We start from the raw sequence: 25,589 nt of genomic DNA on the forward strand, positions 1-25,589 counted from the left end.
GATTTCAGATGCAGAGGGAGAGCCAAACCTGGCCTCCACGGCCAGAGGGAAAAGAACAGTTGCAAGGTGTAACTATAAATAAGTAACTTCTCTCATTCTTAGTCTTGATTGCTTTCACCTTAAAAATAGCTCTCCCTCCACGGGCTGCACTGGTACCAGGCAGACAGGGAGACCAGAACAGGAAATGCTTGGCTGAAAGGTGGTGGGCCCAAACTTTCGTCACAGTTTATTTTGGCAGCATAGTGGCATGTTTTCCTTTTTAGATTCAACCTTTTCAGATCCAAGTCCGAGAAGTCTTGAAACTTCAGCCTCCTTGCCTCGTGTTGTAACCGCGCTAAGGAGTTCAGAGTCCGAGGGCAGACACTCTGACCTGCTGTCCGCTTGCCTGAAGTCCAGGGACTGGGCTGCCGAGTGACTCTCAGGGACTCACACTCTCTGTGCATGGTTTCCTTAAGTCTCCGCTCAGAGAGACATGCTTTTATGTAACAAAAGGCAGGCCAGTGCCAGTGCCACCCAACTTCCAGAACAGACTATGAGTAAAAGCACAGGGAAGCCTGGGGCAGGAGTTTAGGACAGCTGAGGTCTTGGGTGGCATTGAGGCTGTGAGGGAGGGCTAGAGTCTGGTCCTGGTTCCTTCCCTGCCAAATGCAAAAGCTCTCCACTGGACCCGGAACTCCCCTCCAAAGCATTTAGTTGTTCATGTGTCACTAGGATACCTAAGCTCTGCCCACCTCCCCCGGACCACAGGGTTCTACCCCCACTCCCTCCTTTATCTTTTTCTTCTTCCTCTTCCTGCTTCTTTTCTTTCTTCTTCCTTTTCCGTTTCTTTTTGTCCTTCTCCTCTTGTCCCTCTTCCCTTCCTGTCATCATTTCCTCCTTCCATCCTTTCTTCATCCTTCACCTCCTCCTTCCCTCTATTTCTCCTTCCTTCCTTCCTTCATCCTTCCTTTCCTAGTATAAATGATTTAGTTGCAAGCAGTGATGTTGATTCCAATTAGTGCTTTAAAGATGACGGCCCCGGTCTTTGCACAGCATCGGCTCAGGCGTTGGAGAGTACGGACGCCCGAAGCCAAGGCCGGGAGAGCCTCTCAATGCAGCGCTGGGCATGGTGGTGTTTTTGTTCTGCTTTGCTTTATTTTGCATTTACTTTTAGCAGTCTGACCAGGTTGGCAATTAAAGCAGTTTGCTTCTGATCTCTTTCATTTAGTTTTCTTCTCTGCCTTGCTCGTTTGCTGTTCTAATTTGTCATCTGTAAACTGATGGTAAACCTGGAACTAGATGTTCCTGGGGTTTAAGCTGCTGTGCTCAAAAGCTATTCAACAAGAAAACAAGGAGGCCAGGCACCTTGTTCTGAATCACTTCAGTATAGGCTTAGAATTTTAGTGAACACGAGTCACCTCGAGAGGTAGAGAAGGTGAGTGAGCCTGACACAGATCCCGAGGCCCTTCCCTCAGATTTTCATGCAGTAGGTTGGGGGCTGGAGGTGCTCAGGAATCTGCACTGATAGAACCCCCATTAGTCAGTGGGAGGTGACCCAGGATTATGCTGAGAAATGCTATAAAGGGCCATGAAGTTCACTTGGAAATGTTCCAATCTGATTGTGCTTCGGGACTTTCCATGGTTCAAGTTCCCTCCATGCTGTTGTAGGCTTGGGCTCTGAAGCATTATTCACTAAGGCTTTTTTCTACCCGTGAATCATTTAAGTTAAAAAAGAAAAGTCAGTGAATTCTGTTGAGTGTCGTTTCAGCTTTGCTTTCTGGGAAACTCCAGCCTCCACCCACCCTGCTGTTCTCGCTGTCACACTGACACTGACACTGACGCGTCACTTCCAAAGTCAGCACCACACACACACACACACACACACACACACACACACACACACAGCGCCCACTCCTCAAGGCAGGGGGCCACCTTGGCTCCTGGGACAGTCTGGGCCCCTGGCTTTGCCTGCTTCCTGGTTCTGGGTCTCCCTGGCTGTGTATCTTTTGGCCAGTTACTGCTGCTCTCTCAGCTTTGTAAAAAGGGGGTCACCTTGTTCCCCTCAAGGGAGCATCAAATGGAAGAGTATATAGAAAACACCGGCCACCGTGCCCAGCAGAGCAGAGGCTTCCAAGCCGCGCTCCCTGGCTCCCTGCGCTGTCCTCCTCAGGCTTGCGGTGCCTGCCTCGGCCTTGCTGTGCTTCTCCCTGTATGCCGACAGGCACATGCTGCCCTGCAGCCCACGCTGCGCTCTTCCCCTGGCCTGCACCACTCTGCTCTGCAGGAATTCAGCAGAGGGTGGAAAAGATCTCTCGGAGTTTGCTGGGAATCATACCCACTGACACGTTTACTTAATTTCATTGCTCTTTTTCACTCTGGGTTTTCTGAGCAGGGCCATTTTCTCTATTAGGCACTATAGGCAGAATGCCCAGGGCCTGTGAGAATGTTTGAGAGTTGAATTTAAAAAAAAAAAAAAAAAAAAAAAAAAAAAAAAATCTGGCTCTAAAACATGAAATGCAAAAGCTGCAAATTAGGAATTAGACAAAAGCTTAGGAAACAACATCCACCAACTTGATTAATTGTTATATTAAGGCTTACAACTTTTCCATTACTTTTGAGAACAATTTTGTGAGTTAGAGTTTTCTCACTTCACAGCATTTTCTCAATATGCACCTCAATTGCCAAGAACTCACAAGCAGTTCTAAGTTACATGAATCACAGAGAAATCATTTGAAAAGCTGTACTATAAAAAAAAGAAAAAAGCTATCAATGTTTTAAAAGCAAAAAATTCTACTTATGATGGGAGTTTGATTCAGAGTAGAGCCTCCAAATGCCCAAAAATGAAAGGTTAAAACCCACTTCATAGGGGGTGAGGAGATAGCTTAGTGATCTAAGCACCTGCCTGGCAAGGGCAAGGATCCAGGTTCGATTCCTGGTATTGCATGCCTATAATCCCAGTACTGGGGAGGCTGAGATAGGAGGTTCACTGTGAGTCTGAGCTGTGCAATGAGGTCCTATACCAAATAAATAAAGAAATAAAATATTGAAAAAAAATTTTTAAACCCACGTCATATCTCAGCTTCAAAGTCCCGTGAACTACCAACTTGCATGTGTTGTCCTTATACTCAGTGTATTCAGAGAATTATGTGTTCTCTCTCATGTCCTTTGGACCTGATAGTTTTTTGTTTGTTTGTTTGTTTGTTTGTTTTGTCTTATTTTTTAAGACAGGATTTCACTATGCAGTTCAGGCTGGCCTTGAACTTATCGTGTAGCCAAGGCTGGCCTCAAACTCACAGCAGTCCTCCTGACTCAGCCTCCTGGGTGCTGAGATGACAGTGGTGTGCCACCATGCCCAGCCAGGCCTGCTGGCTTTCATTCTAACTGGTAGTATTAGAGTTGCCTTGCCTCCTTCTAGAGATCAGTTTGGGGCTAAACTGTAGCCGGAGCTATGCCTTCTTCTGCTGCAGGTTAATCACATAGCACGCACGGCACATGGATAATGCATGAATGGGCAAGGGAGAAGCGAGAAGCCAGCGAAGTTAACCTTTAAGCTAACCACCGAAAGGTGGTTTTGATCTTATCACCCTCCCACCATCACACTGTTCGGAGCCACCGATCATTCCCACGTGCTGTGACAGCCGTCAGAATACACAGCAGTTTCCTACCAGCAAGGCCTCTGAGAAAGTCACCACCTATTTTCGGTAATCCCAACCATGTACAGTAAGTGTGCGCCTGAAGTGAATTCTGAGCGATGTAAATTGGGCTGGGCCCAGGCCCACCTCTGGTGCATTTTGCCCACTATAGACACAAGGTTAACTCTTTATAGTCACCTAGAGAGAAAAGCTAGACTTTCCTTTGCATATGCCATGGTTTACCCAGAATGTTTTACCCCCTCTAATCTACCTTGAACTCCTTTCCTACTTTAAAACCCAGTGAAGCATTTGTCACCTCTGTGAAACTTTCCTTCTGGACAGTTTTTCTTTCAACCCTGGGGATGGAATCCAAGGCCTCCAGCACACTAGGCAGGGCTCTACCGCTGAGCTCGACCCCAGGCCAGAGCTTTCTCTCTGCAACCCAGAAGTTTCTTCCTCCTCTCTGGTCCTAAAATGCATGGCACACTGCGTTGGCTTCAGGAGGGCGCTATCTCACGCGAGATGCAGTGGCCAGCCCTCTCTAAGCCAGAGCTGGTCTAGGCTGCGCAGCCCCTGCCCCAAGGTAGCACATTAAGAGTAACCAAGACCTATGATGTCATCCTGAAGGGGCGCTTCCTGCCTCCCAGGAGAGGACACAGCCACGTGTTACAGGAAATGAGTCAAAGCTCTAGCCAGGACTCCAGGACTCATTCCTGAAAGGTGACAGAAGAGCCAGAAACACCTTAGTTACAATGTCTGTGCCTTCTTAGACACCGAGTCATCCCCAGTTACACACAGACGCACCCCACACACGTACACAAACACAGACATCATGCCTTTTGGCTAAGGAACCTGAACTTCCCCAGCAGAATTTGCGGCATTGCGCAATCTGGTTGCCCACAGCAACCTGCAGCTACCAGCCAACTAACTGCTGTATATGTTAAGCAGCATAATTTGTCTACTCACAAGTAAAAAATGGATTTAGAGGAAATGAAAGCTCCAAGAGAAGATAAACTCCGACTTCATCTCACTTTCTTTTATTCCCTGCCTGTATACACACACACATACACACACACACACACACACACACACACACACACAGTGCTCAGAACATATTTTTACCTCTAGTTTTTCTACATATAAATTTAAATAAAGTAAAAATATATTTCAGGATCATGCATTTCTACATAAAGATAAACCTAATTTAAATAAATTGGTTCATTTTTGCTCAGAAAGGGGTTTGTAGGACTTATGCACAACACTGAAATTTCATTTAAAAAAACCCTCCCTTGAGAATCAAGAGGCATTGTACGTCTTACACCGAAGTGGAGGTCCTTGGGCACCCAAGGGCAGGTCTTGATGAGCTCACTCTGCAGATGAAAAGATCGCTCCCCAGACGGGCCAGCCCTGCCAGTGGAATGAGCAAACAGTCCCACCTCCTCAGAGATGAACAAAGGTCCTTTTTGTTTGGTCAAGGCTGAAGCCTCCAGACTCCGTTGCACGTTGTTACAAAGCTCACAGATAATGCACGTTTCTTAGAGTGCATTATTAGCTTCTCAGGAGCCTACACCAACACACACAGACGTTAATCTTCTTTCCTCAGTGACTTCATACTAAGGGCCTGTGCTTATCAGAGGGAGTAGGGAGGATGGCCCGGCCAGCGTGAAGCACAGCTGCGTGTGCAGTGCTCTATTTGTTAGGGAGAGAAAAGCATAAGTTTGCTTACTGTGTTGAATGGTAGCACTGAGATAGAATACTGGTTGAGCACGTCTCTAAAAGCAGACTTGTCTGAGTACATTGTTCAAAATGCAAGAATCAAAGAATGTCAGATCATCAGAAGCATGAGGCTCCAAGAGTTGAACTCTGAGTCAGGCAGGTGGTACAAGCCTGTAGTCCTAGTACTCCAGAGGCTGAGGCAGGAGGACCACTACAAGTTCTAGACTGGCCTGGGCTACATAGACAGACCCTGTCTCAAAATACAAAAACAAACAGTTGAGTCTAAACCTAGCTGTCAAGACAGTGTCTGGAGAGGCACGTATGCCTGTGTAAGAGGTACGGGTGTGACACACAGGACAGTGGGTCTGTGTTAAAAGTCAGATTTGATGCCAGTAACACTTGAAGAGGAAAAGGTGTCCATTCTTTAAAGGACCCCCACACTGTACCTCTCTGTGATACAAGGAAGCCCTTAGCAATGCTATGAGTACATTTGATTTATATGAATAATTTTCATATTTGGCTGCTTGCCTTCCTTCCTTCCTTCCTTCCTTCCTTCCTTCCTTCCTTCCTTCCTTCCTCCCTCAGTGCTGGGGATCTAACTCAGGGACACTTTACCTTGCGCCACATTCACAGCCCCTTTTATCTTTTATTTAGCATAAAGACTCGCCAGGCTGCCCAAGCTGGCCTTGAACATGTGATCCTCCTGCCACTATACCTGCTTAATACTTGGTTTTGTTAAAGTATGGCATGATTAAAAAAGCCATTGATTGGAATCGTTTTTGTTCACAGTTTTGCTGGCAATTGGCTATGTGACCTTTAGTGGTGTTAAATGATTCACTTCTTCCACCTCATTCTGCAATGTATTGTAGATCTTGAGTGAGGGGTGACCTTAAAATGTCTGAGCCCTTGCTCTGGGTGAGGGATGTTATGTCCCTGAGTTCATCTGACCCTACTGAGCTATGCCTTCTAGCCATCCCCTTGCAGAGGAAGCGTATGCTGCTGACTCTAGCAAGAGCCACATCAGCTGGAGCCCATGCCTGCTGAACTCCAACACTAGTGATTTCTACATCCCAGCTCATGGCTGATGCTTCCAAGCCCCAAAATAAGAGGGCTTGTTTAGACATGAGCAACCCCTGCTCCCCATAATCCTGCCCTCTTCAAAAGCATCCTGTGGGCCAGAAGAATTAGTCACTGCACAAGGCACCCACCTGAGATGCAGGGATTGGCTGAAGTGATGAGGGAGTCTGAGCTAAGAAATACAGGAGCTCAGGCTACGCACCTGTGAGAGTCAGCTTCAGCCAGGCTGACCCAGAAGTCCTGAGCAGATCCTTTGCGGGTGGGTAGAGAGCAAGGCATGCCTGAGAACATGGCTATGTTAGTTTTCTCTGCTGTGTGGAAATACCATCTTTTCAAATGGCTTCAGATTGCACCAACTGGATGACGTCATTTCATCAGATGTAGTTAAGTTCCCCAGAATGGGTTGGCTGGGGGGGGGGTGTCCCCCAAAACAAAGACCCCCCCAGTTTTTAAGCTCTATTTCTCACATAAGGAAGTAACTTTTCTTCTAAAGTGTTTGTTTGTGACATTTAAGTAGTAGTGAGTTTCTTCTAGTAAATGTCTGGTGTGTGTTGCCGGTGCAGCCCGCAGGCCCTGAGGAGAGGACCCTCAGCAGCCCGGCCAGCTACACTGGAAACCCCACTCACGTCTCTCATTAACAGGCTGGGGACACCCCCTCCCGTGCTTCCTAACCTCCTCACACTTCAGGTCTCTCAACTGTGAAATGCCAGGGGAAGCTGGATTCTCTCTAATGGGCTTTGCTAAAAGTTTATGATCCACACATCCTAATCTGATCCTTTCCTAATTTGGTCCTGCACCCGGAAGACTTGGTGAGCGCACCTCATGAAGGAGTCTTCCCTGCTCCGCTCTCAAGTTCCAAATTCTCACTCCTACCTCTTTCCCACAGTGCTGTAGTAGACCCCTAGGGCATCTTCTTCAAATCCATTTCAAAAATCTAGATTTAGTGCACACTGAATTTACTTGGACATCAGAAAGGCACAGATGCTTGCACACTTACAAGTTTCACTGGAAGGAGCATTGCAGTTCCCCAGGTATAAAAAATGGCTCTTCTGTACCCAACCGTCAGGGCTTCCTGAGAAAGGCTTCAACCACTTGGGGGACCTAGATGTTGCTTCCCGTCACCTTCTTCCGTGCTCAGTGGTCTTACTGCTCGTTGGGGCTTGGTCACTCCATAACTAAATATTGCTTTAGCACTCGCTCTACAAAGAGCTTCCTGAAAGCAGCGAGGATTGCTGCAGGGGCTCGACAATGGGGCACTGTTTGCATTGAGTGGTTGCCCACACAATGCTGTGTCAAAGGGAAGTGACCCCAAAGCCTCGCCCCCTTCCCAGCGTTCACTTGTGACTTTCTTCATCTGAGGAAAGGGGCTGGCTGTGATTTACATGTGAGAGGCTTAATGCTAGCATAAAATCAGAGATTAAAATGTCTCTAGAAGAAAGTAAACCACCTTCCAAAACTAGAGGGGTTAGAGTCTTCTTAAGCAGGGAGAAGTGCCGGAAAGAGTTAAGCCTGGAGATGGCTCGGGATGGTGTATTTTTAAGGCCGGAGTTAGTTTTCATTATATTGTTGCTATGCAAGTAAATAAATGAGCTCACTGCTACACCCAAGCTGGGCAGAAAGAATTTATAGAGAATTAATAAATCCCGGGTAGGCAATGTGTGGCTTTACCTCTGGTCATAGAAAAGCAAATAGTAATCTTGGATTTTTAACAGGCAAACCGCTGTCTGTCACTTTGCAGCTTCTGAGACCTGGCCTCAAGTCCTGATGGGTGGGCAGTAACCCTGACGTTTCTTTTCCTAGAGTTTTCTTTAAAGGGAAAGGGTCAAATAGTTCATCAAAGACAAAGAGGTTGTTGTAAATGCTGCGGTGATTCTGTTAATGCTTTGTAAGGGAATTCAAGTGAAATAGGTTTTTTCTAATAAGCACTTTGGGAAATCTAAATATTCCTCTCAATGCATAAAACCCAGAGAGGTAGTGCAAAGGAATCAGAGAGCTAGGGGTGGGAGAGCAGAGGATCGGCTAGCAGCAGTCTCATTTTATTTTCTACATATGCCAAGAAAAAGCAAACAGATGACTGCCAATGACGAAGAGCACTTGTGAGTTCAGACAACCTCCAGACCTCTTAGTGACGAGCTTACAAATGTGAGCTACAGCGAGCATGCCACAGAGGTGCTTTCTCACTTCTCCTTGAGTACCCAGGATCTTCCCTGAGCATGCCCTGGATTGCCTGGTGTCCTGCTAGGTCCTAAGGCAGGTCACCAGAAGCTGCTGACATATATTCCTACTCTGTCAGAGTCATGAGTGTGCTCTGCTCCATCCCCAAGGCAGGATCTAGCTGTTGGGGGCAAAGGACCACAGCATGTGGGCCACTCCTGATGTGGCTTTGGGGAGTGGAGACGTGGATATAGAATCATGCATCACAGAGATTAGCGATAAACTAGAACAGTTAAAAAGTTAGGGTTGTAGCTGTTGTGATTTTTGTGTGTCATGGATCTTTGGGGGGAAACTCTTCTGAGGATTCCTTATTATTTTAAAAGTTTTTGTTAAAGTTATTAAGTTTGTAATTTTTGTCACTTTTATAACCACAAAACTAGATGAATGGATAGAACTACAAGTAGAAATACAGTATTAGGACGTGATCGATGCTTGCATTCTTTCCGTACCTGCGTGCATTCTATCCAGCTCTTCTTTTTAAGAATAGGAATTTTCTGTCCTTCTTTTTAAACATATGTATTTTAAGTAACATGTAATAATTGTATATGTTTATGGGGTTCAGTGTGGTATTTCAATACATATATAGGATACATATTTATCATATGAAGGCAATTGGCACATCCATCCATTGACTTGAACAGTTATCGTTTCTTCATGTTCAGAACATTTGAAATCCTCTCTACTAGCCATTCTGAAATATACAAGTCAGTTATCATCAACCATAGTTAGCCCACTGTGCTAGATAGAACATTAGAAATTATTCTTCCCATCCAGTGGCTCCCCAGTTCCCCTTCAGCATCCCGTGTACCTCTCCCAGTCCTGCTTCCGAGCCTCTAGTGACCTCTAGTATTGAGCCCTCCCAGCATTGAGATGACAGAAGACCACCTTTTTAGCTGCTGCTGCTTTGTCCTTCCTTATTGCTGTTGGCAGCATGTGCAAGGAGGGAAGGAGGCCAGGCCAAAGAGTTTGGAGGAGAAGAGAGGCTGGGATAAGTAGATGCACTCTCGTGTCAGAAAGATGCACAGCAAAGCATGCTGACTTGATTCCTGAGGCTGGAGCCTTTCCCTGTGAGACCAGCAGAAGGCCGCCCCTTCCCGCTGCCCTCAGTGCTCCACTGAGCTGTCCACATACACCGAGAAGCCGAAGGCTCCTAACCTCATGGGCTGTGTGGCTGCTGCCCCATCTCAGCCCTAGAACCCAGCCAGGTCTGTTACCAGGGCCTGGGGTGCACAGCTATTCCCAGTGATCTTGTCATCCTGAAAAAAAAATGGGCAAGGAACATCAAAAGGTAGTGAGATTTTGCATTAATTAAACATAGGAGAAGTAGTATATTCTGTAGAGTACAGAGCTGGCCACTGAAAGAGCTCAGTGCCCATGCAGTTAACAGAAGCTGTCTTTTGTATCCCCCACTCTCACATCAGATCTAACCTATTCTATCAAAAGCCTCCTTTATTTTATGCCAGCAGAATTAAAGATTGCCTTCTCAGATTGGTTCCAGGAGCAGGGATTGGGTGCATGTCCTGGATCTCTATGATTAATAGGTCATGCCCATTTGCCTAAGTCAGCCAGGCCTTGATCTCCTGCCTCAGCTCTGTACTAGGGAGGTAAAGTGGCTGCCCTGGGAAGGAGGCACCCCTAGGGGACTTGCTGAGACCTTAGTATAAGTGACATCATGTGAGCAGAAATTGTTTTGAGATAAAGTGCTTGGCTTCCACACCTTCCAAAGTAATGTGTGCATGACCTGCTTCTTGGAGAGATCCTCCTACACATGCAGCTTGTGGCCGCCACTGAGAAGGCTTCATCTGGTGAGAATTTCACTACTGTGTCCTTAATCTGGGGTCTCACTGTCTTTCTCTTAGATAAATGGCCCCATCCGTCAGTCTCATAAAAGCGCATTTCCCCTGGGGTTTCCAAATGGCGTGTGTTGCTTTGCCGGTGGCAACGCCATTGTGGCCAACATAAAATAACAAGCCAAGGAAAACTACTGGGGGTTACCAAGGACCCAAGTTTCTTGTCAGGTATTGCTTTGATTAAAAAATTCCCAGTGCCTCGCAGGCCTCACTTTAACACTTTGTGGATTTGTGGACATCCATTTCTCTCTAAATTAAATCTGAAGTGATTACATTTTCATTTTCTACCATGGCTTCAAGATGAAACATCGTGAAAGCAAACAGTCTTGAGATCCATGAGTAATAATACCCAGTGTTCGTACCCTGTCAGAAAGCAAGCAAGACTTGACTGGGGATTGTCTGCAACCTTCCTTGTTATCTTTGCTTATATGTTGGGCATTGTTATTTTTTAAATTTTGTAGAAATAGGGCTGGTGAGATAGCTCAGCAGTCTAAATGCCTGCCTGGCAAGTGCAAAGACTCAGGTTCAATCCCTGGTACCACATGCCATGCTGGGGACACTGAGCCAGTTTCAGCCGGCTCAGTGGGCCCAGGGGGTGTGAGGTAGCATGCAGTGCCAGGGATCGAACCCAAGTCCATGTGCTTGCCAGACAGGTCATTAGACTGCTGAGCTATCTTCCTGGCCTTCTTCCAAATTTTGACTTAGTAATTCTTTACCATTCTATAACTCTTACACTATTACAAAAGATCATTTAAGTGAGGCGCTATGATCTCATCATGCTGGAAGCCTGAGGCAGGAGCATTGCAAGTTTGGGCTCAGCTTGATCAACTTAGTGAAATGCAAAGTCCTTGTCTCAAATTAGAAAAGCGAGTTGGAGATGTCGTTCAGTTGAAAGGTCCTTGATTCAGTCCTTGGTATCTGCCACCAAAAACAAGAACTCTTTTATATCTTCTCTTCATTTTTTAAAGCTATCTTCACCAGGGCAATTACTCTGAATTACCTAGCCCATCATTTCTGGAAAAAAATTCAAAGGGAAAAATCTGTAAGACTCAGATGACAAGTACAAGAAGCTCTGTCAAGTAGCAAGGTTTAGAGGTTGATGCCATAATAGGAATTCTATGTGCTTGAGCTCATGTCATACTCAAATAGCTCAGGAAGTATTATCATTTCTATTACACTAATGAGAAAAGAAGCTTAGAATGAATAAATACTTCAGTCTTGCACTCACAGGTACTAAGGGGTAGAGTTGCTAACTGGATCCAGCCCTGCTGGAAACCAGCCACTCCTACCTCCAGACCCAGTTCTCCAATAAGCCAAAGACCAGTGGTCCTGTGGCCTCTGCTACCCAGCTGCTCGGGACAGAGCTTGTCACATGTCCTCAGAATGAAAGCAGGTATGATGCCTGTTCCCTTATATTGCATTTTCTTTCTGGAGTCAAGGTAGAAAACAGGGTTTGTATTACTCCTTTTATCCAAAATACCCTTCCCTAGGTTTCTGGTATGTGGCTGAGAAGAAGCCAGGCAAGCCCGCCATGTGCAAGCCTGACTGGTGAGAGGGAGCCATCCAGGTTCCCCCTTAGACGCCAAGGGTTTCATCCAGCTGCCAGTGGAGTCTTCTGTGGCTTCTGCTTTCTTAACTTCCCCTAGCATTCAGTCCCAGCACTCTGGGAAAGGGAAGCAGCCACATTGCTCAAGTTCAAGTCCAGCCCAGGCACTATAATGACTTAGCAGACCATGTCTCAAAATAAAAACTCAACAGGCTGGGAGGTAGCTCTGGACAGGTCCTAAGTTCAATGTTCAGTACTAGGGAGACAAAAAGAAAGAAAGGGAGGTGTCTTCATTACTTTTCTCTCATTGCTGGGAAGAAAAAAAAAAATCTGATACCCAAGCTTAAAGGATGGAAGGTTTATTTAGCTCACCATTTGGGGAGATTTTAGTCATTAATCAGTTGGCTCCAAGGCAGGGTATCCTGGCAGAGGGCAACAGTTCATGGTGGTTGAAGACAGCAAAAGGAGTAAAAGCAAAAGAAGGAACAAGTCTCATTTTCCTCCTTATATTGCATGCAGCCTACCTGCCCTAGGCCTGGGGTAGTATTCACACTCCCAATTCCAGCACTAGACAATGAACCAATCACAAACTTTAGATTCAGCCTCTTCTGAAAACCCTGCGCCTGACCACCACGGTCCACAGGAGGCTTTGGAGGGGGCGGGGAGACATCCAAACAAACCAGAACAGGAAGTCTTGAGTTTTCCTTCACTTTGTGAGGGTTTCCGTGGATACATTTATCTAAATCTGCTCACCAAAGATGCAGTGGTGCACCCTACTCTTTCTGTCTTCACAAATAAGAAGTGGTCTGACTCTGCCTTGCTGAAAGGAAAGATGAGACACTCGGACACAGTGAGACTGCAGTTGAACAGTAACATCTGAGGTGTGTGGGTGGCTTCCTGAGGGAGTGATGAGAGGGAGAAGCTCTGAGAAGGGAGCCCCAAAATACATAGGTTTCTGGCCACATGCCAGAAACCTACGGGATGGTATTTTGGATAAAAGGAGTAATACAAACCCTGTATTTTGGGGCTCCTTTCTCACAGCTTCTCGAGAGCAGCCTGGCAGCCTCGGGCCCAGGGATGTGTTTAGTCTGATCAAAATACTGTTTTAAAAATTCAGGCCAATTTTGAAAACCAGGAGATGTCACATGAAAATCCAGATTAGTGGCTTCTCCTGAAAATGTGGAAGATCTGACAACAGAGAGAGCACTTTGCCAGAGCAGGAGTTGGCTGGGCTTGAGGCAGGGCCGCCTCTTTAGTAGATGTGCGCTATCTCTGGATACAGCAGCAGCTGTGTCTCCACCACCCTCCGCTTGCTTGGTCTTGCAAACATCTGGGTGCAGGTCCGTGCACCGCTGCAGGTCTCGGCCCTGGCAAAGGGAGAAACATCAGCGAAGAACCCTGAAGCCTCTGTTCAAGCCCACTTATTCTATACTGTTGCTTCTCAATCTACACTGCCCCTTGCCTGCCACTATCCGCATAGAAATGTTCTTCTTTAGACCCTTAAGTTATAGTACGCCTGGCTTTCATAATTCTGAGACAAAAGTAAAATCATCCCTCTGAAGATTTGTTCCCAGAATCCTAATAGTCCCAATATCCTTGCATGCTCAAGTCCCTTAATCAAAATTGTGTAGCATTTGCATAAACCTACACACATCCTCTGGTAAATTTTAAATCATCTCTAGATGACTTACAATCCTGCTTGCACTATAAGCACTGTGTACACAGTTGCTCTGCTATCTTATTATTCTTTTTTGGGGGGGGAACTGGGGGCTGAACTCAGGACCCTGCACTTACCAGGCAAGAGCTTATTCTACTGAGCTATCACCCCAGCCCTGCTGTCTTGTCTGAGGAATGGTGAAGGGCAAGGAACAGAATCCACATCGGTTGGGTAGTGGCATGGCTTTGCCCCTGGATTTGCCCCTGAGCCTGGGCATAAATGAGCTCGGAACCTGCAGGCACAGGGGTCTGCCTGCATCTGAGACCTCTCTGCAGACAGCTCCTGGAGCCAAGACCGGAGGCTGCAAATGTGCAGAGTTCAACATCATTGAACTGTGACATGGGGCGAGCTGAGGCTGTTGTCTTCTTTTTATATAAACAGATTAGACAAGTAATGTAACCCCAGCCTTTGGGCTTTTGATCTTATCCAGCCACTCTTAGAGGTTTATTCAATAGACTTGGCCTTTCCTAAATGCTAGCATTGTACATGTATGAAAATATCACACAGAACCCCCATTAGTTAACTAATTACTTAATTAAAACAGGAAAGCAAAACAAACAAAAGTACTTTAGAGTCTCCACTTTTCATTGTTTTTTCTTTTGTTCTTTTGTTGTTGTTGTTGTTATTGTTATTGTTTTAAAGACAGGATCTTGGGCCAGTGGATAGCTCAGCAGACTAAATGCCTGTTTCAGTAAGCGCAGGGACTGGGGTTCAATCCCAACATCACAAGCCATACTGGCCCCACTCCTGGGCACACTGAGCCGGCCACTGAGACCAGGCATAGTGGCACATGCCTGTAATTCCAGTGCTGGAGAGACTGAAAACAGAAGGATCACCACGAGTCTAAGCTGTGTAGTAAGACCCTGTACTACATACATTAAAAAAAATAAGAAATTAAAAACAGGATGTCTCTATTCAGGCTAGCCTGGAACTTACCATGTAGACCAGGCTCCAGTTCCCAGCAATCCTCCTACCTCGGCCTCTGGAATGCTGGGATTACAGATGCGTGCCTCGACACATAGCATGTGTGCCCGTCTTCGCTGCCTGGTGGCTCCTCCTCCCCGTGTCTGTGGCCTGGGCCTTGCCTGCTTGTTGACAAGACTGCTGCACTAAGTTCTGAGAAAGGCTGGAGTCCTCATTGGATGGGGCCCAAAAAGCCCCATCTGCAAGTGCAGAGTCGCAGTAGCATGTGGCCACAGAGCCCCAGGATCCCACAGCTTAGCCCTCATCCAGGAAACACTAATGAATTAAGAGGTCAGTTTGGTAATCCCTAAGGCTAAGCCCTCGTAACTATAAATACATCCACAGAATGAAAGGAATGCAGAAAATAAAAACAAAGGGAGAAGAAAAAGGAAAGGAAAAACCTGACTTGACTTCATTGAGAAAGTTACTTCAAAAATGCCCTTTGTGTAGGGATTCCCCCAGAGCCCTCCCATACAAATGCCCAGGAGCCTGCTGCCAGCCGGTGGTGTGCTTGGAGGCCAAGGTTCTGTGGAGTGAGGAGAAAACAGAGAGGTTTCTGTGTCCTCGGTGGAGCAGGAAGACCAGGCTGTAAGGAACCACAGAACTGGAGACGCTGGAAGGTGCAGCTCGGTCAGCACTTTCCTCTACGGAGAGAACACTCAGTTGGCACGCAGACCACCCAAACAAGAGGTCGAGGCAGAGGCTGTGCCCAGCTCTGGCTTCCGGATCTTCCAGACATCACCGCAAGGAGCACTCAGAGCCCTGGATGAGTCCAACCAGATGGAAAACGCTGGTCCTGCCGAAAGGCCATTTGCAGACCAGTGAGAGTTAGACTGCGCCATCCGGAATACTGGAGTCAGGGAGGTTGGACTTCGTTGGCTTTTTCTCCCTGCAGTTTTCGCCATCTGTTTCTCTGAATGTATAAACAAGGCAAATGAATGGTTTGGAATGCGAAGTTTTTAAAAACCAGATGACCACAGGCAGCCTCTAAATGAGAAAGAGAAAGCGAGTTGGGCTTCTGTGACATCGTCAGGAAGTGAGGCACACCACGAAGCACGAGGGTGCCATGCCAGCGACGGTACCCCGCCTTGGATTGGTCCACTCCTGACCTTTTCACAGGGTCGTGTCCTATGTTTACATATCAGCCAGTGCCACTTTTAGACACCAGTACCACCCCAACCTCCTGCTCTCTCCTCTTTTTAAATGAAGGGCACTCGGTTAGGCTGGCCTTCAGCACTGCAGTATGGCCCTCCATTAGTTTTATGTTGAAGCTGCCAACCCTGGAAGAACTCCATTCTTAGAAACGTTTAGGCTGAACAAAAGCTGCGTTGTGAGCAGGTCCTATTATGAAGCTGAAATAGAAAGTTATAAATAGAAGAGCTGATAAGATAGACTAAGAGAAGCTCTTCATTTCTCTTCTGGACAATAGTGAGTACAAAAAAAGAGAAAAAAGAAAAACTTAGACAAGGGCATGAGGAACACGGTGTGTTTTGCTATTTTGCTGTAGCAGAGGTCATCCTGGTTTACAGTGGCCACTCCACGCCAGCAAGCCCTAAAGCTGGGAGGCTTGATGGAGATGCTGAGTGCATATTAATCTCTTTTACCTTCGCTGCAAGAAAGAATCAGCTGGGAGCACCAGGGGTTTTAAACAGCATCTTAGAGCCTCCTGGGGAGAAGGGCATTGATGCCTTTGGCTGTATTCCACCCATTTCGGCACAAAACGGACGCAGAGCATTTTTCACATAGCTTTGTAGGCAGCCTGACGCCAGGGTTTTCACATTAGAGAATGGATAAAAGATGAGGGTTTCTTAGGCAACAACCGGTGCTTCTTAATTTGCAGCGCCTGTTCTCAGAGATGCCGGGGGCAGTTCATAAAGTGGACGCTGTTGGTGACTGTGGGTGGGAGGAAGGCAAGAACAGAATGCTGCCACCTCAGAAGCCCTGGGAGGATTAGATACATTTCAAAATAAATTCACTTAGAATAATGTCTGTACCCATGCTTGGGAAACCAGTGCTGTATGTAGACACGAATATAGGAGTCTGAAGGGTGAGATTCACTTCATTGGCATCAACTCAGATGCCAGACCCACAGTACATGCATTTGATTTCCGACATCTGAGGATGCAGGAACTGTAGAGGATGTTTGCTTCCCCAGTACAAATTGGAAAATGATAGGAGGGCAGAGGTCAGGAGCCTGGCACTGTGCTCCTGCAGCTCCTTGAGTCGGTGCAGTCAGCTCCATATCTCAGGATCTACCAAACACACATCATAATATGCAGAAAAGCATTTGCCTCTGTACTGAACATGGGTGGGCTTTTTCTTCTCATTATTCAGTAAACAATAGGCTGTACCAACTACAGACACAGCATCTATATCAGATTAGATAGTACAAGCAATCGAGAGATGCTGAAGTATGCTGTGAGGTGCATGTTGGCTCTATGCAAGTGCTGCCCCATCGGCTACATGGGCCCTGAGCATCTATGGGGTTTGGCACCTGAAGAGGGTCCCGCAGCCCATCCATATGGATCCTGGGGAGCAACTAACTGTATTTCATTTGTAACTTCAGTGGAAAGCTCCCTGAAGCTTCGAAGGGCAGCTCTGGTGAGTGCTGGCTTTGTAGAAGTACTCTTGTGACCTATGGAATTTTAATTATAATCATCATCATAATGTCAGATGAAGAGGCCTACTAGAGAAGCTATGACTGGAATTTTAAGTGGCCAAACTGTTGGCTTATTTGCTTTGCAAAGTTTCAAGTCTTTTTAAAAAGAAATTCAGCATGCTTTGCCTTCAGCCTCTCTGGGGGAATCATCTAGGGTTTGCCTAATTTCAACACAGAGTACAAACAGAATTTAAACACAAAGCCCGGCTCTGGGAACCAAGCCCCAAGCTGATGAACTCTGAGGTGATGTTTGTGGCCATGAGAGCAGCAGGGCTATCTCAAAGACTTGCTTCTACTGGACTCTAACAAGAGCTTAAAAGTTTACCTTGGCGTCGTCTTGTCATCCTCGTCGTCTTTCTATTTCCTTGTTTCTTCCCCTTGCACGCTCTCCCTCTCCTCCAGGGAGAGAGATAGATAGATGCCCAGGTGGGAGGCCGGGAGAGTCACTGAGGTTTGGGCCCCAGGATTTACACCTGTTTCCTCCCACAGGTGATCACCCCGGTGAGGACCGACCACGGCTATGTATACGAGTACCCATCCAGATACCAAAAGGACGTCTACGACATCCCTCCTTCCCATACCACTCAAGGGGTAGGTACAGGGTGTGGTCTCCAGGGCAGGGGCTCTTGGAGCAGCATTCCTTGAACTAGAGAGGAAAGGAAGTTCACAAGTTGTGTATGTTTCAGATGAGGCTTTGCTGAGCTCATCCATCCAGAGGCCATTTTAGCCAATTTTTTAAAATTATGTTTCTTGAATTTTCCTTATCAGGAAATCCTAATGGTTTAGCTGAGCAAGATTTGGTTGCTTTAGCAGTTTATCATTTTATTCCTGGAAGTACAAACTTAAATTACAATTTAAAGAACAAACAGAGCAGATGTTCTTCTTAAGGTCACTTTCATATTCAATATCATTCAAAGAACACAAAGTTTGTTTTTGTTTTTGTTTTTTATTTCATCACTCCTTGATGGCATGGAATGCTGCCAAAGATCAAGCCTGTACTAACCTGGTTAAAAAAAAAAAATGCAACCATTTCCACCATGGGTAATGAAAGTGTTTCTCCCCAGGTGTATGACATCCCACCCTCATCCATGAAAGGCGCTGTGTTTTCTGTTCCAGTGGGAGAGATAGAACCTCAAGGGGTGTATGACATCCCTCCTACTAAAGGGGTAAGAATGCTACTGAGGCATGAGGAGAGAGTGTGTGTGTTGGGGGGACCACTGGAATAAAACAAGGTGGGCAAACCCAAAAGTGGAAAAACCAGTCTTGGTGATGGGACAAAGATAAGGGAAGGGAAGAATTGTAGGGATTCCAGGTTTAGAGTCTCCTCTTAAAAACAGGAACATCAATAAGGACAGCCGATTAGATGAGAAGACAATTAGCTCAGTTCGGCAAGTTCTAATACTTCGTGTATTTATGCAGGGCTTTAGACTTAGCCTACATGTAAGAGTTAGTTCAGCTCCTTTGCTGCCTCTTTTTGCAGTGCACCCCCACTGGGAGGAAAGGTATCTTTTTTTATAGATACAAGGACCGTGTCTCAGAACACTCAGGTGACCTACATGGCTTCGCACAGTTGGTGTGATGACCAAGGAGGTTGGGAAGAGACCTCAGGGGTCCTGAGCCTCAGCCCAATGCATTAATGCATCCTCTGCTTCTCAGGAAGGATACCCAGGAGGTGGGGAGGGTCCCAAGGGCAAGCAGCTCAGCCAGGAGGACTCCACACACATGTCAGCACAGAGCTATCATACTAAGGATGCCCTGCCCTGCATGGGAGGGGAGGCCCATGGCACCCCAGGACTGCCTCCTTTCAGAGGGAAGAGTGAGAAGAGCTGCATTCACGTGGGTTGTTCAGTGTCCACACACCCAAGGGCCACCTGAACAAATAAGAGCTTTGCTTTTTGCTTACTTTTCAGATCTATGCCATCCCACCTTCTGTCTACCGAGATGAAGCAGGGCTGAGGGAAAAGGAATATGATTTCCCCTCTCCAATGAAACAAGCTGGAAGGGTGGACACCAGACCCGAGGGGGTTTATGACATCCCCCCCACCAGCACCAAGCCAGGGGCCAAGGACCCACACCCGAAGCTCAGTTATGACGGGCCAGGGGCTGCTGAGCCTGTGGCGCGGAGGCACCAGAGCCTTTCCCTGCACCGCCCCTCCCCCCCAGGCCCTCACAATGATGCCTATGATATACCCCGAGGAGTTCAGTTTCTGGAGCCACCAGCAGAAGCCAGTGAGAAAACCAGCCTTGAAGAAAGAGATGGTGTTTACGATGTCCCTCTGCACAACCCCCCAGACACTAAAGGCTCTCGGGATGTGGTAGATGGCATCAACCGGTTGTCTTTCTCCAGCACAGGGAGCACCAGGAGTAACATGTCCACATCGTCCACCTCCTCAAAGGAGTCCTCATTGTCAGCCTCGCCGCCTCAGGACCAAAGGCTCTTCCTGGATCCAGACTCGGCCATCGAGCGACTCCATCGGCTCCAGCAGGCCCTGGAGGTGGGGGTCTGCAGCCTCATGGCCCTGGTGACCACAGACTGGCGGTGCTATGGGTACATGGAAAGGCACATCAATGAGATCCGCGCAGCCGTGGAGAAGGTGGAGCTGTTGCTGCGTGACTACCTCCACTTTGCCAAGGGAGCTGTAGCAAATGCCTCTTGCCTCCCAGAACTCGTGCTGCACAACAAAATGAAGCGGGAGCTCCAGAGAGTGGAAGACTCCCACCAGATCCTCAGCCAAACCAGCCATGACTTAAATGAATGCAGCTGGTCCCTGAATATCCTGGCCATCAACAAACCCCAAAACAAATGTGATGACCTGGACCGGTTTGTGATGGTGGCCAAGACAGTGCCTGATGATGCCAAACAGCTGACCACCACCATCAACACCAACGCAGAAACCCTCTTCAGACCAGGCCCTGGCAGTTTGCAACTCAAGAATGGGCCTGAGAGCATCATGAACTCAACCGAGTACCCACATGCTGGCTCCCAGATGCAGCTGCTACGCCCTGGGGACTGCAAGGCCCAGGCCCACAACAAGCCAATGCCCCCCATCCTGGGCAAGGACCAGCCACCCGACTGTAGCAGCAGCGATGGCTCTGAGAGGAGCTGGATGGATGATTATGATTATGTCCACCTCCAGGTAAAGAACTGGACTCACAGACTTCCTACACTCACACACAGGTAGCTCTCAAGGCTGTCAGGCTGGAGAAAGCACAACTGATGTCAATCTGAGAGGTTTGGAAGTTGCAAGTGATACCGAACACTACGGGAACTGAACTGAAAGCCTTGTGACCTTGGCTTAAGGTCATGCTCTGGCAGTAACTGTAGGCCAGTGTTTTCACTTACCTGGGCCTTAATTCTTTCTCTTTTTTTATTTGGTCTTTTTGAGACAGGGTCTCTCTCTATGTGGTTCAATCTGGCCATGAACTCATTTTGTATCCCAGGCTGGTCTAGAACTCACAATGATCCTCCCTCCTATCTTAGCCCCCTAAGTGCTGGGATTAGAGGTGTGCACCACCACACCCAGCTTCTGGGCCTTAATTTTCTTTTGCAAAATGAATGATCTATTGGGTTGGATTAGATCCCACTGACACACTTCAAGCATGCCAGAGACTACCAAGTAGGATAGCAGGTCCTCTGACGACCTCCAACTCCACTTCTATTTGGCTTTTACAGTACGGTTTTGTATCATAGCTTATTTGAAAGAAAGTTTCTACTGTTAAGAAAAATAATTGAAAACTTTTATACAGGGAGAATTTCTAAGGTCCTCTCCAGGTCGTGTGTGTGCGCGCACGTGTGTGTGTGTGTGTGTGTGTGTGTGTGTGTGTGTTTATTCAGAGAGACACTTTGTATCATCTCAGTCTTACTGAGAATACAACTGGGCATTCTCCACTTGGTTTAGAGCTTAACTTGCACCCGGGACATTGTACAATCACAGTCTGTTTTCTACAAGTGGAATTTCTACCAAGGTCCAAGTTGACCTGGACTCTGGCAGCTTGCCTTTCCATGTTGAAGGTTTAGAATATTATAGCCAGATTCATTACTTAGAATTTGAAGTGTATTTTACCTTATTCTGCCATTCTTCTCTTTTGGCTGATAACCGTGCATTCATATACCGAAAACTATTAAACTTCATTGTCCCTGAGTGTGAGCGAGTGAAGCAGGGTCAACTTAGCCAGGCCTGGTGCTGAGGAAGGGTAAATTTGCCTCACCAGCCATCCACTGGGACAGCCTAACACTGGGAAGTGCTAACTTGAGTAGAGAGACAGAGGCTATTTGAAGAAACTAGAAATGCCATATGGCCCACAACTAGAAGAGTATTTGCAACTTTGTGGGTTTACATATAATCTATGACAAAAGAACCATGAGAAATTGTACTTATTAAGGGATCATTGCAAGTTATCCCTAAATACTTAAAGTGGAGCAGAGAGCACAGAATCTGTGTGGAAAGGGGCTCCAGTTTTTAGCCTTGGTGTACACAGCAACCCTAGACACCCAGCTGAGAAACACTGTAGCACTCACACTGTTTCTCTAATTGGGCAAGTGGGAAATGGTGAACACCAGGTACAGTGAAAGAGTACGTATGCAGTTGTCAATGAAATTGTTAGCATAAGTGACTCATGGAGATGACGTAATGTGTTTTTTTGTTGAAAAATAATAGGGTAAAGAGGAGTTTGAGAGGCAACAGAAGGAGCTGTTGGAAAAAGAGAATATCATCAAACAGAGCAAGACGCAGCTGGAACATCACCAGGTAAGCTCAGCTGGAACAGAAACCCTTCAGTGCTGGAAAAGCTTCCAACTTAGGAGGGAAATATAACTTCAAACGATTGTAATTCAGATCCTGCCGGCACACTGGCATAAATGAGCTCCAAGGCATATAACAGGGTGTAAGAACAAAGAGGTTTATGGCCTTGCCAACCCAACTGGATGTACCTGGATGATATCCAAATGACATTTCTTTTCAGGTTATGCCTGTTAATACATATTAGGACTACTTGCATTAAGGCTTTTCATCTCAAGACACAAGACCCACTCAGACTCACTCAATCAAATGAGTTTTCTATTGATGCCATAGTAAAGGAATTCAAGAACAGAACATGAAGCTATAGCCTAGTTTGGAGAAAACTGGGACTACATATTCTCTCTCCTTCTTAGGCTTCCTTTACTTTTCCCTACCCCCTTCCCTTCCTCTCACTCTGTATATCTACTTCATTCTTCCCTATATTCTGACCTTCCCTTGCCCGTGGACTCATTTAGCTTCCTGTTAACTTTACGGAATCTGTGAGGGGCCATGCAAGGCCCTTCCTATGATGGCACTGCACCAAAGAGTCCTCACTTCCTGCAGTGGCTCCTCAGATTCTCTCTCTCTCTCTCTCTCTCTCTCTCTCTCTCTCTCTCTCTGAGCAACAACAAAAGCCCGTGTCTTGCCCGTATATGGTTCATTTTAGGGGCAGGAGGATAGGAAATTGTGTCTTCAAAATGTAACATTTGCCAAAGACTTTGGGCAGGATATATTTGTTCAGAATTGCATATAAGTGGGGCAGATACTGATGAGTATTGCTAGGACAAGGGCAAAAAATACAGGAAAAAAAAGGACTAAAGATCTACAGTTCTTCTAAGTTAATGAAATGAAATGAAATGGCATGAAACTGGCTGCTGTCTCTGGAAACCAGGACTTTTAATTCTTGTCCTCAGATCAGCCAGTGATGTCACCTTAGGCAAGTCATGTAACCTCCCTGTACTTATTCTTCTAGAAAATGGGACATATGCCCCCCCTTTGAATGAGAGGATACATTGATGCATGTATTTATGAAAGCATAAGCTGTATGAAATATAATTCCTTTTGATGAAATACCTTAGACTATCACCTTGGATCTGTTTGTGTTTGCATGGGTAGTGGGCAGGTAGGACAGTAAGGCTTTAGGAAACTTGAGACCATAGTGGTTCCTGAGAAGAAGGCAGCAGACCTGCCCATTACTCAGTTGTTTAAGCACCTGCTCATGCAAATGCAGTCAGGCGCAGGATGCCAGGGTTCGATCCCCACCTCCACCTGCATTACCAGAACTGCCCTTAAGACAGCCTATGCCAGCACAAAAAAAAAAAAATCCTGAGAAGGCAGATTTCATAGAAACGTCAGGCTGGTTGTGTGCTTTTCTCTCAGGAGAAGCAGGCTGATGTAATTTCTGCTCTGACTCAACCCTGCATCAGGCTGAGAGATTAACTGAGTCCTAAAATCAAATCACAGATAATCCTTACCTACAAAAGAGTAGTCTCTCCTGAGTCTTGGTAGAATAGGTACAAATTATAATTGCAGATTAAATAATATTCCTGTTGGGGACAGTGAAGAGTGAAGCAAGAAAGCTAATGTACATGACTCTGTACCGATCCTTTCTTTTAACAGCTGGGAGAGAGGCTAAGCATTATGATACACAACTAGCGTTCAGATTTCCTCCGCTGTAGTCTTTTCCCTAAGAATGAGTATGTCTCTATGCATTAGACTTCCATAGTGCCAGGTTGGAACATCTCTACCCATCTTGCCAGCTAGAGTAGGAGAAATAAGAAAACATTGAGAATTGTTACTTCATCTAAGCACCTTGGAGAATCATGGCTCTCCCCAAGAAGAAACAAACTGTTAGTGATTTATTTGACTAAAATCTCACATTTGGCTTCCTTCGGCCCCACTCAGCATTTAATCAACATTTACACAAAGTCAGCCATGCTCTGAGAACTTTGTAAATATCATTTACCCTTCAGAAAGGTCTAGGTGACAAAAACCCTATGCTGCTTCCAGCCAGAAGCCAGAAGAGACCGGCAGTCTAATTACAGGAGGTCTGCACTGGAGGACTCCTGGGGGTTCATCTTTCCCAGCACCTGCATTGTGTAGCTTAGGAAGCAAGGTGGCTTGACCAGGCCCTGACAGCTAAAAGCATCTGACACAAATTAGGCATTAAAGCCAGAGTCTTTCAGTTCTGTGCCCAGGTTCCTTTCCATTACCAACACTGCCTTGCTCTTCATTAAATCTACTTTTGTCTTCCTTTCAGCTGAGTCAGTTCCAGCTATTAGAGCAAGAAATTACAAAGCCTGTGGAGAATGACATCTCCAAATGGAAGCCCTCTCAGAACCTCCCAACCACAAACAACAGTGTGGGTGCCCAGGACAGACAGCTGCTCTGCTTCTACTATGACCAGTGTGAGACCCACTTTATATCCCTCCTCAATGCCATTGACGCCCTCTTCAGCTGTGTCAGCTCAGCCCAACCTCCTCGGATCTTTGTGGCCCACAGCAAGTTTGTCATCCTCAGTGCACACAAACTAGTGTTCATTGGAGACACGCTGACAAGGCAGGTGACTGCACAGGATATCCGCAACAAAGTCATGAACTCCAGCAACCAGCTCTGTGAGCAGCTCAAGACAATAGTTATGGCGACCAAGATGGCCGCCCTCCACTACCCCAGCACCACTGCTCTGCAGGAGATGGTCCACCAGGTGACAGACCTGTCTAGGAACGCTCAGCTCTTCAAGCGCTCTTTGTTAGAGATGGCAACGTTCTGAGGAGAAGAGGAGGAGAGGGGACTACATGAATGGTTACCTAAGGAAAACTGGAATATCTATCTGGTTTTTGTAAATGTTATCTATTTTTGTAGATATTTTATATGAAAATGAAATATTTTAACATTTTATGAGTTAGACAACTTTCAGAAATTCAGGGAGCTGGAGAGGGAAATCTTTTTCTTTTTCCCTGTGTAGTCCTTATGTATACATACAAGTATCTAAGACAGCTGTACAGAAACATGTCAGTGTATGTGGATCACTCTGTATTCATGGGGTTTTCTCTTTGTAGAAGTTTGCCTGATACATTCCATTTAAAAAACATGAATTATGAAGCACCTTAGAAAGCACCTCCAAATGCTGCATTTTGGAGGTTTTTAAATATTGCTATTGTTTAGAAAATGTTTCAACTGGTTGTGATATTGCTCTACCTGTAGTAGTGGAGACTGCACCCGGCACATACAAATCTGAGAAATACAGTATATTTACAAGCATTTACCTCCCACACAGTAAAGCATTGCATGCTTTATTCTTGTTTTAAACATCTTTCAAAATTGATTGCTGGAACATATTATGGCAAATCACCTGCTTCTGGTTGAAAAGATCTCTTGAAAAGTGAGTTTCAGAAAATATATGGGGTTTTTGTTGTTTCGTTTTTGGTTTTGTCTTTTTGAAAGAAGATCTCACTATG

At 46.3% G+C, this 25,589-nt stretch overlaps 1 protein-coding gene across 2 annotated transcripts in view; it reads left to right on the forward strand.

Moving 5' to 3' along the window:
• The window catches only part of Nedd9 (neural precursor cell expressed, developmentally down-regulated 9), a 190,314-nt gene extending 164,742 nt beyond the window's left edge, over window positions 1–25,572 (forward strand). For both annotated transcript variants that reach the window (XM_023712077.1, XM_012514072.2), the window contains 5 exons: window positions 17,843–17,944; window positions 18,418–18,519; window positions 19,264–20,490; window positions 22,012–22,101; window positions 24,392–25,572. In XM_023712077.1, coding sequence (XP_023567845.1) covers window positions 17,843–17,944; window positions 18,418–18,519; window positions 19,264–20,490; window positions 22,012–22,101; window positions 24,392–24,901 — 2,031 coding nt within the window. In that variant the 3' untranslated portion in view covers window positions 24,902–25,572. The remainder of the gene's footprint in view (window positions 1–17,842; window positions 17,945–18,417; window positions 18,520–19,263; window positions 20,491–22,011; window positions 22,102–24,391) is intronic.
• Window positions 25,573–25,589: the final 17 nt, after the last annotated feature.

Source organism: Octodon degus, unplaced genomic scaffold (genome assembly GCF_000260255.1).
Source record: "Octodon degus isolate 3935 unplaced genomic scaffold, OctDeg1.0 scaffold00023, whole genome shotgun sequence".
Classification (NCBI taxonomy): Eukaryota; Metazoa; Chordata; class Mammalia; order Rodentia; family Octodontidae; genus Octodon; species Octodon degus.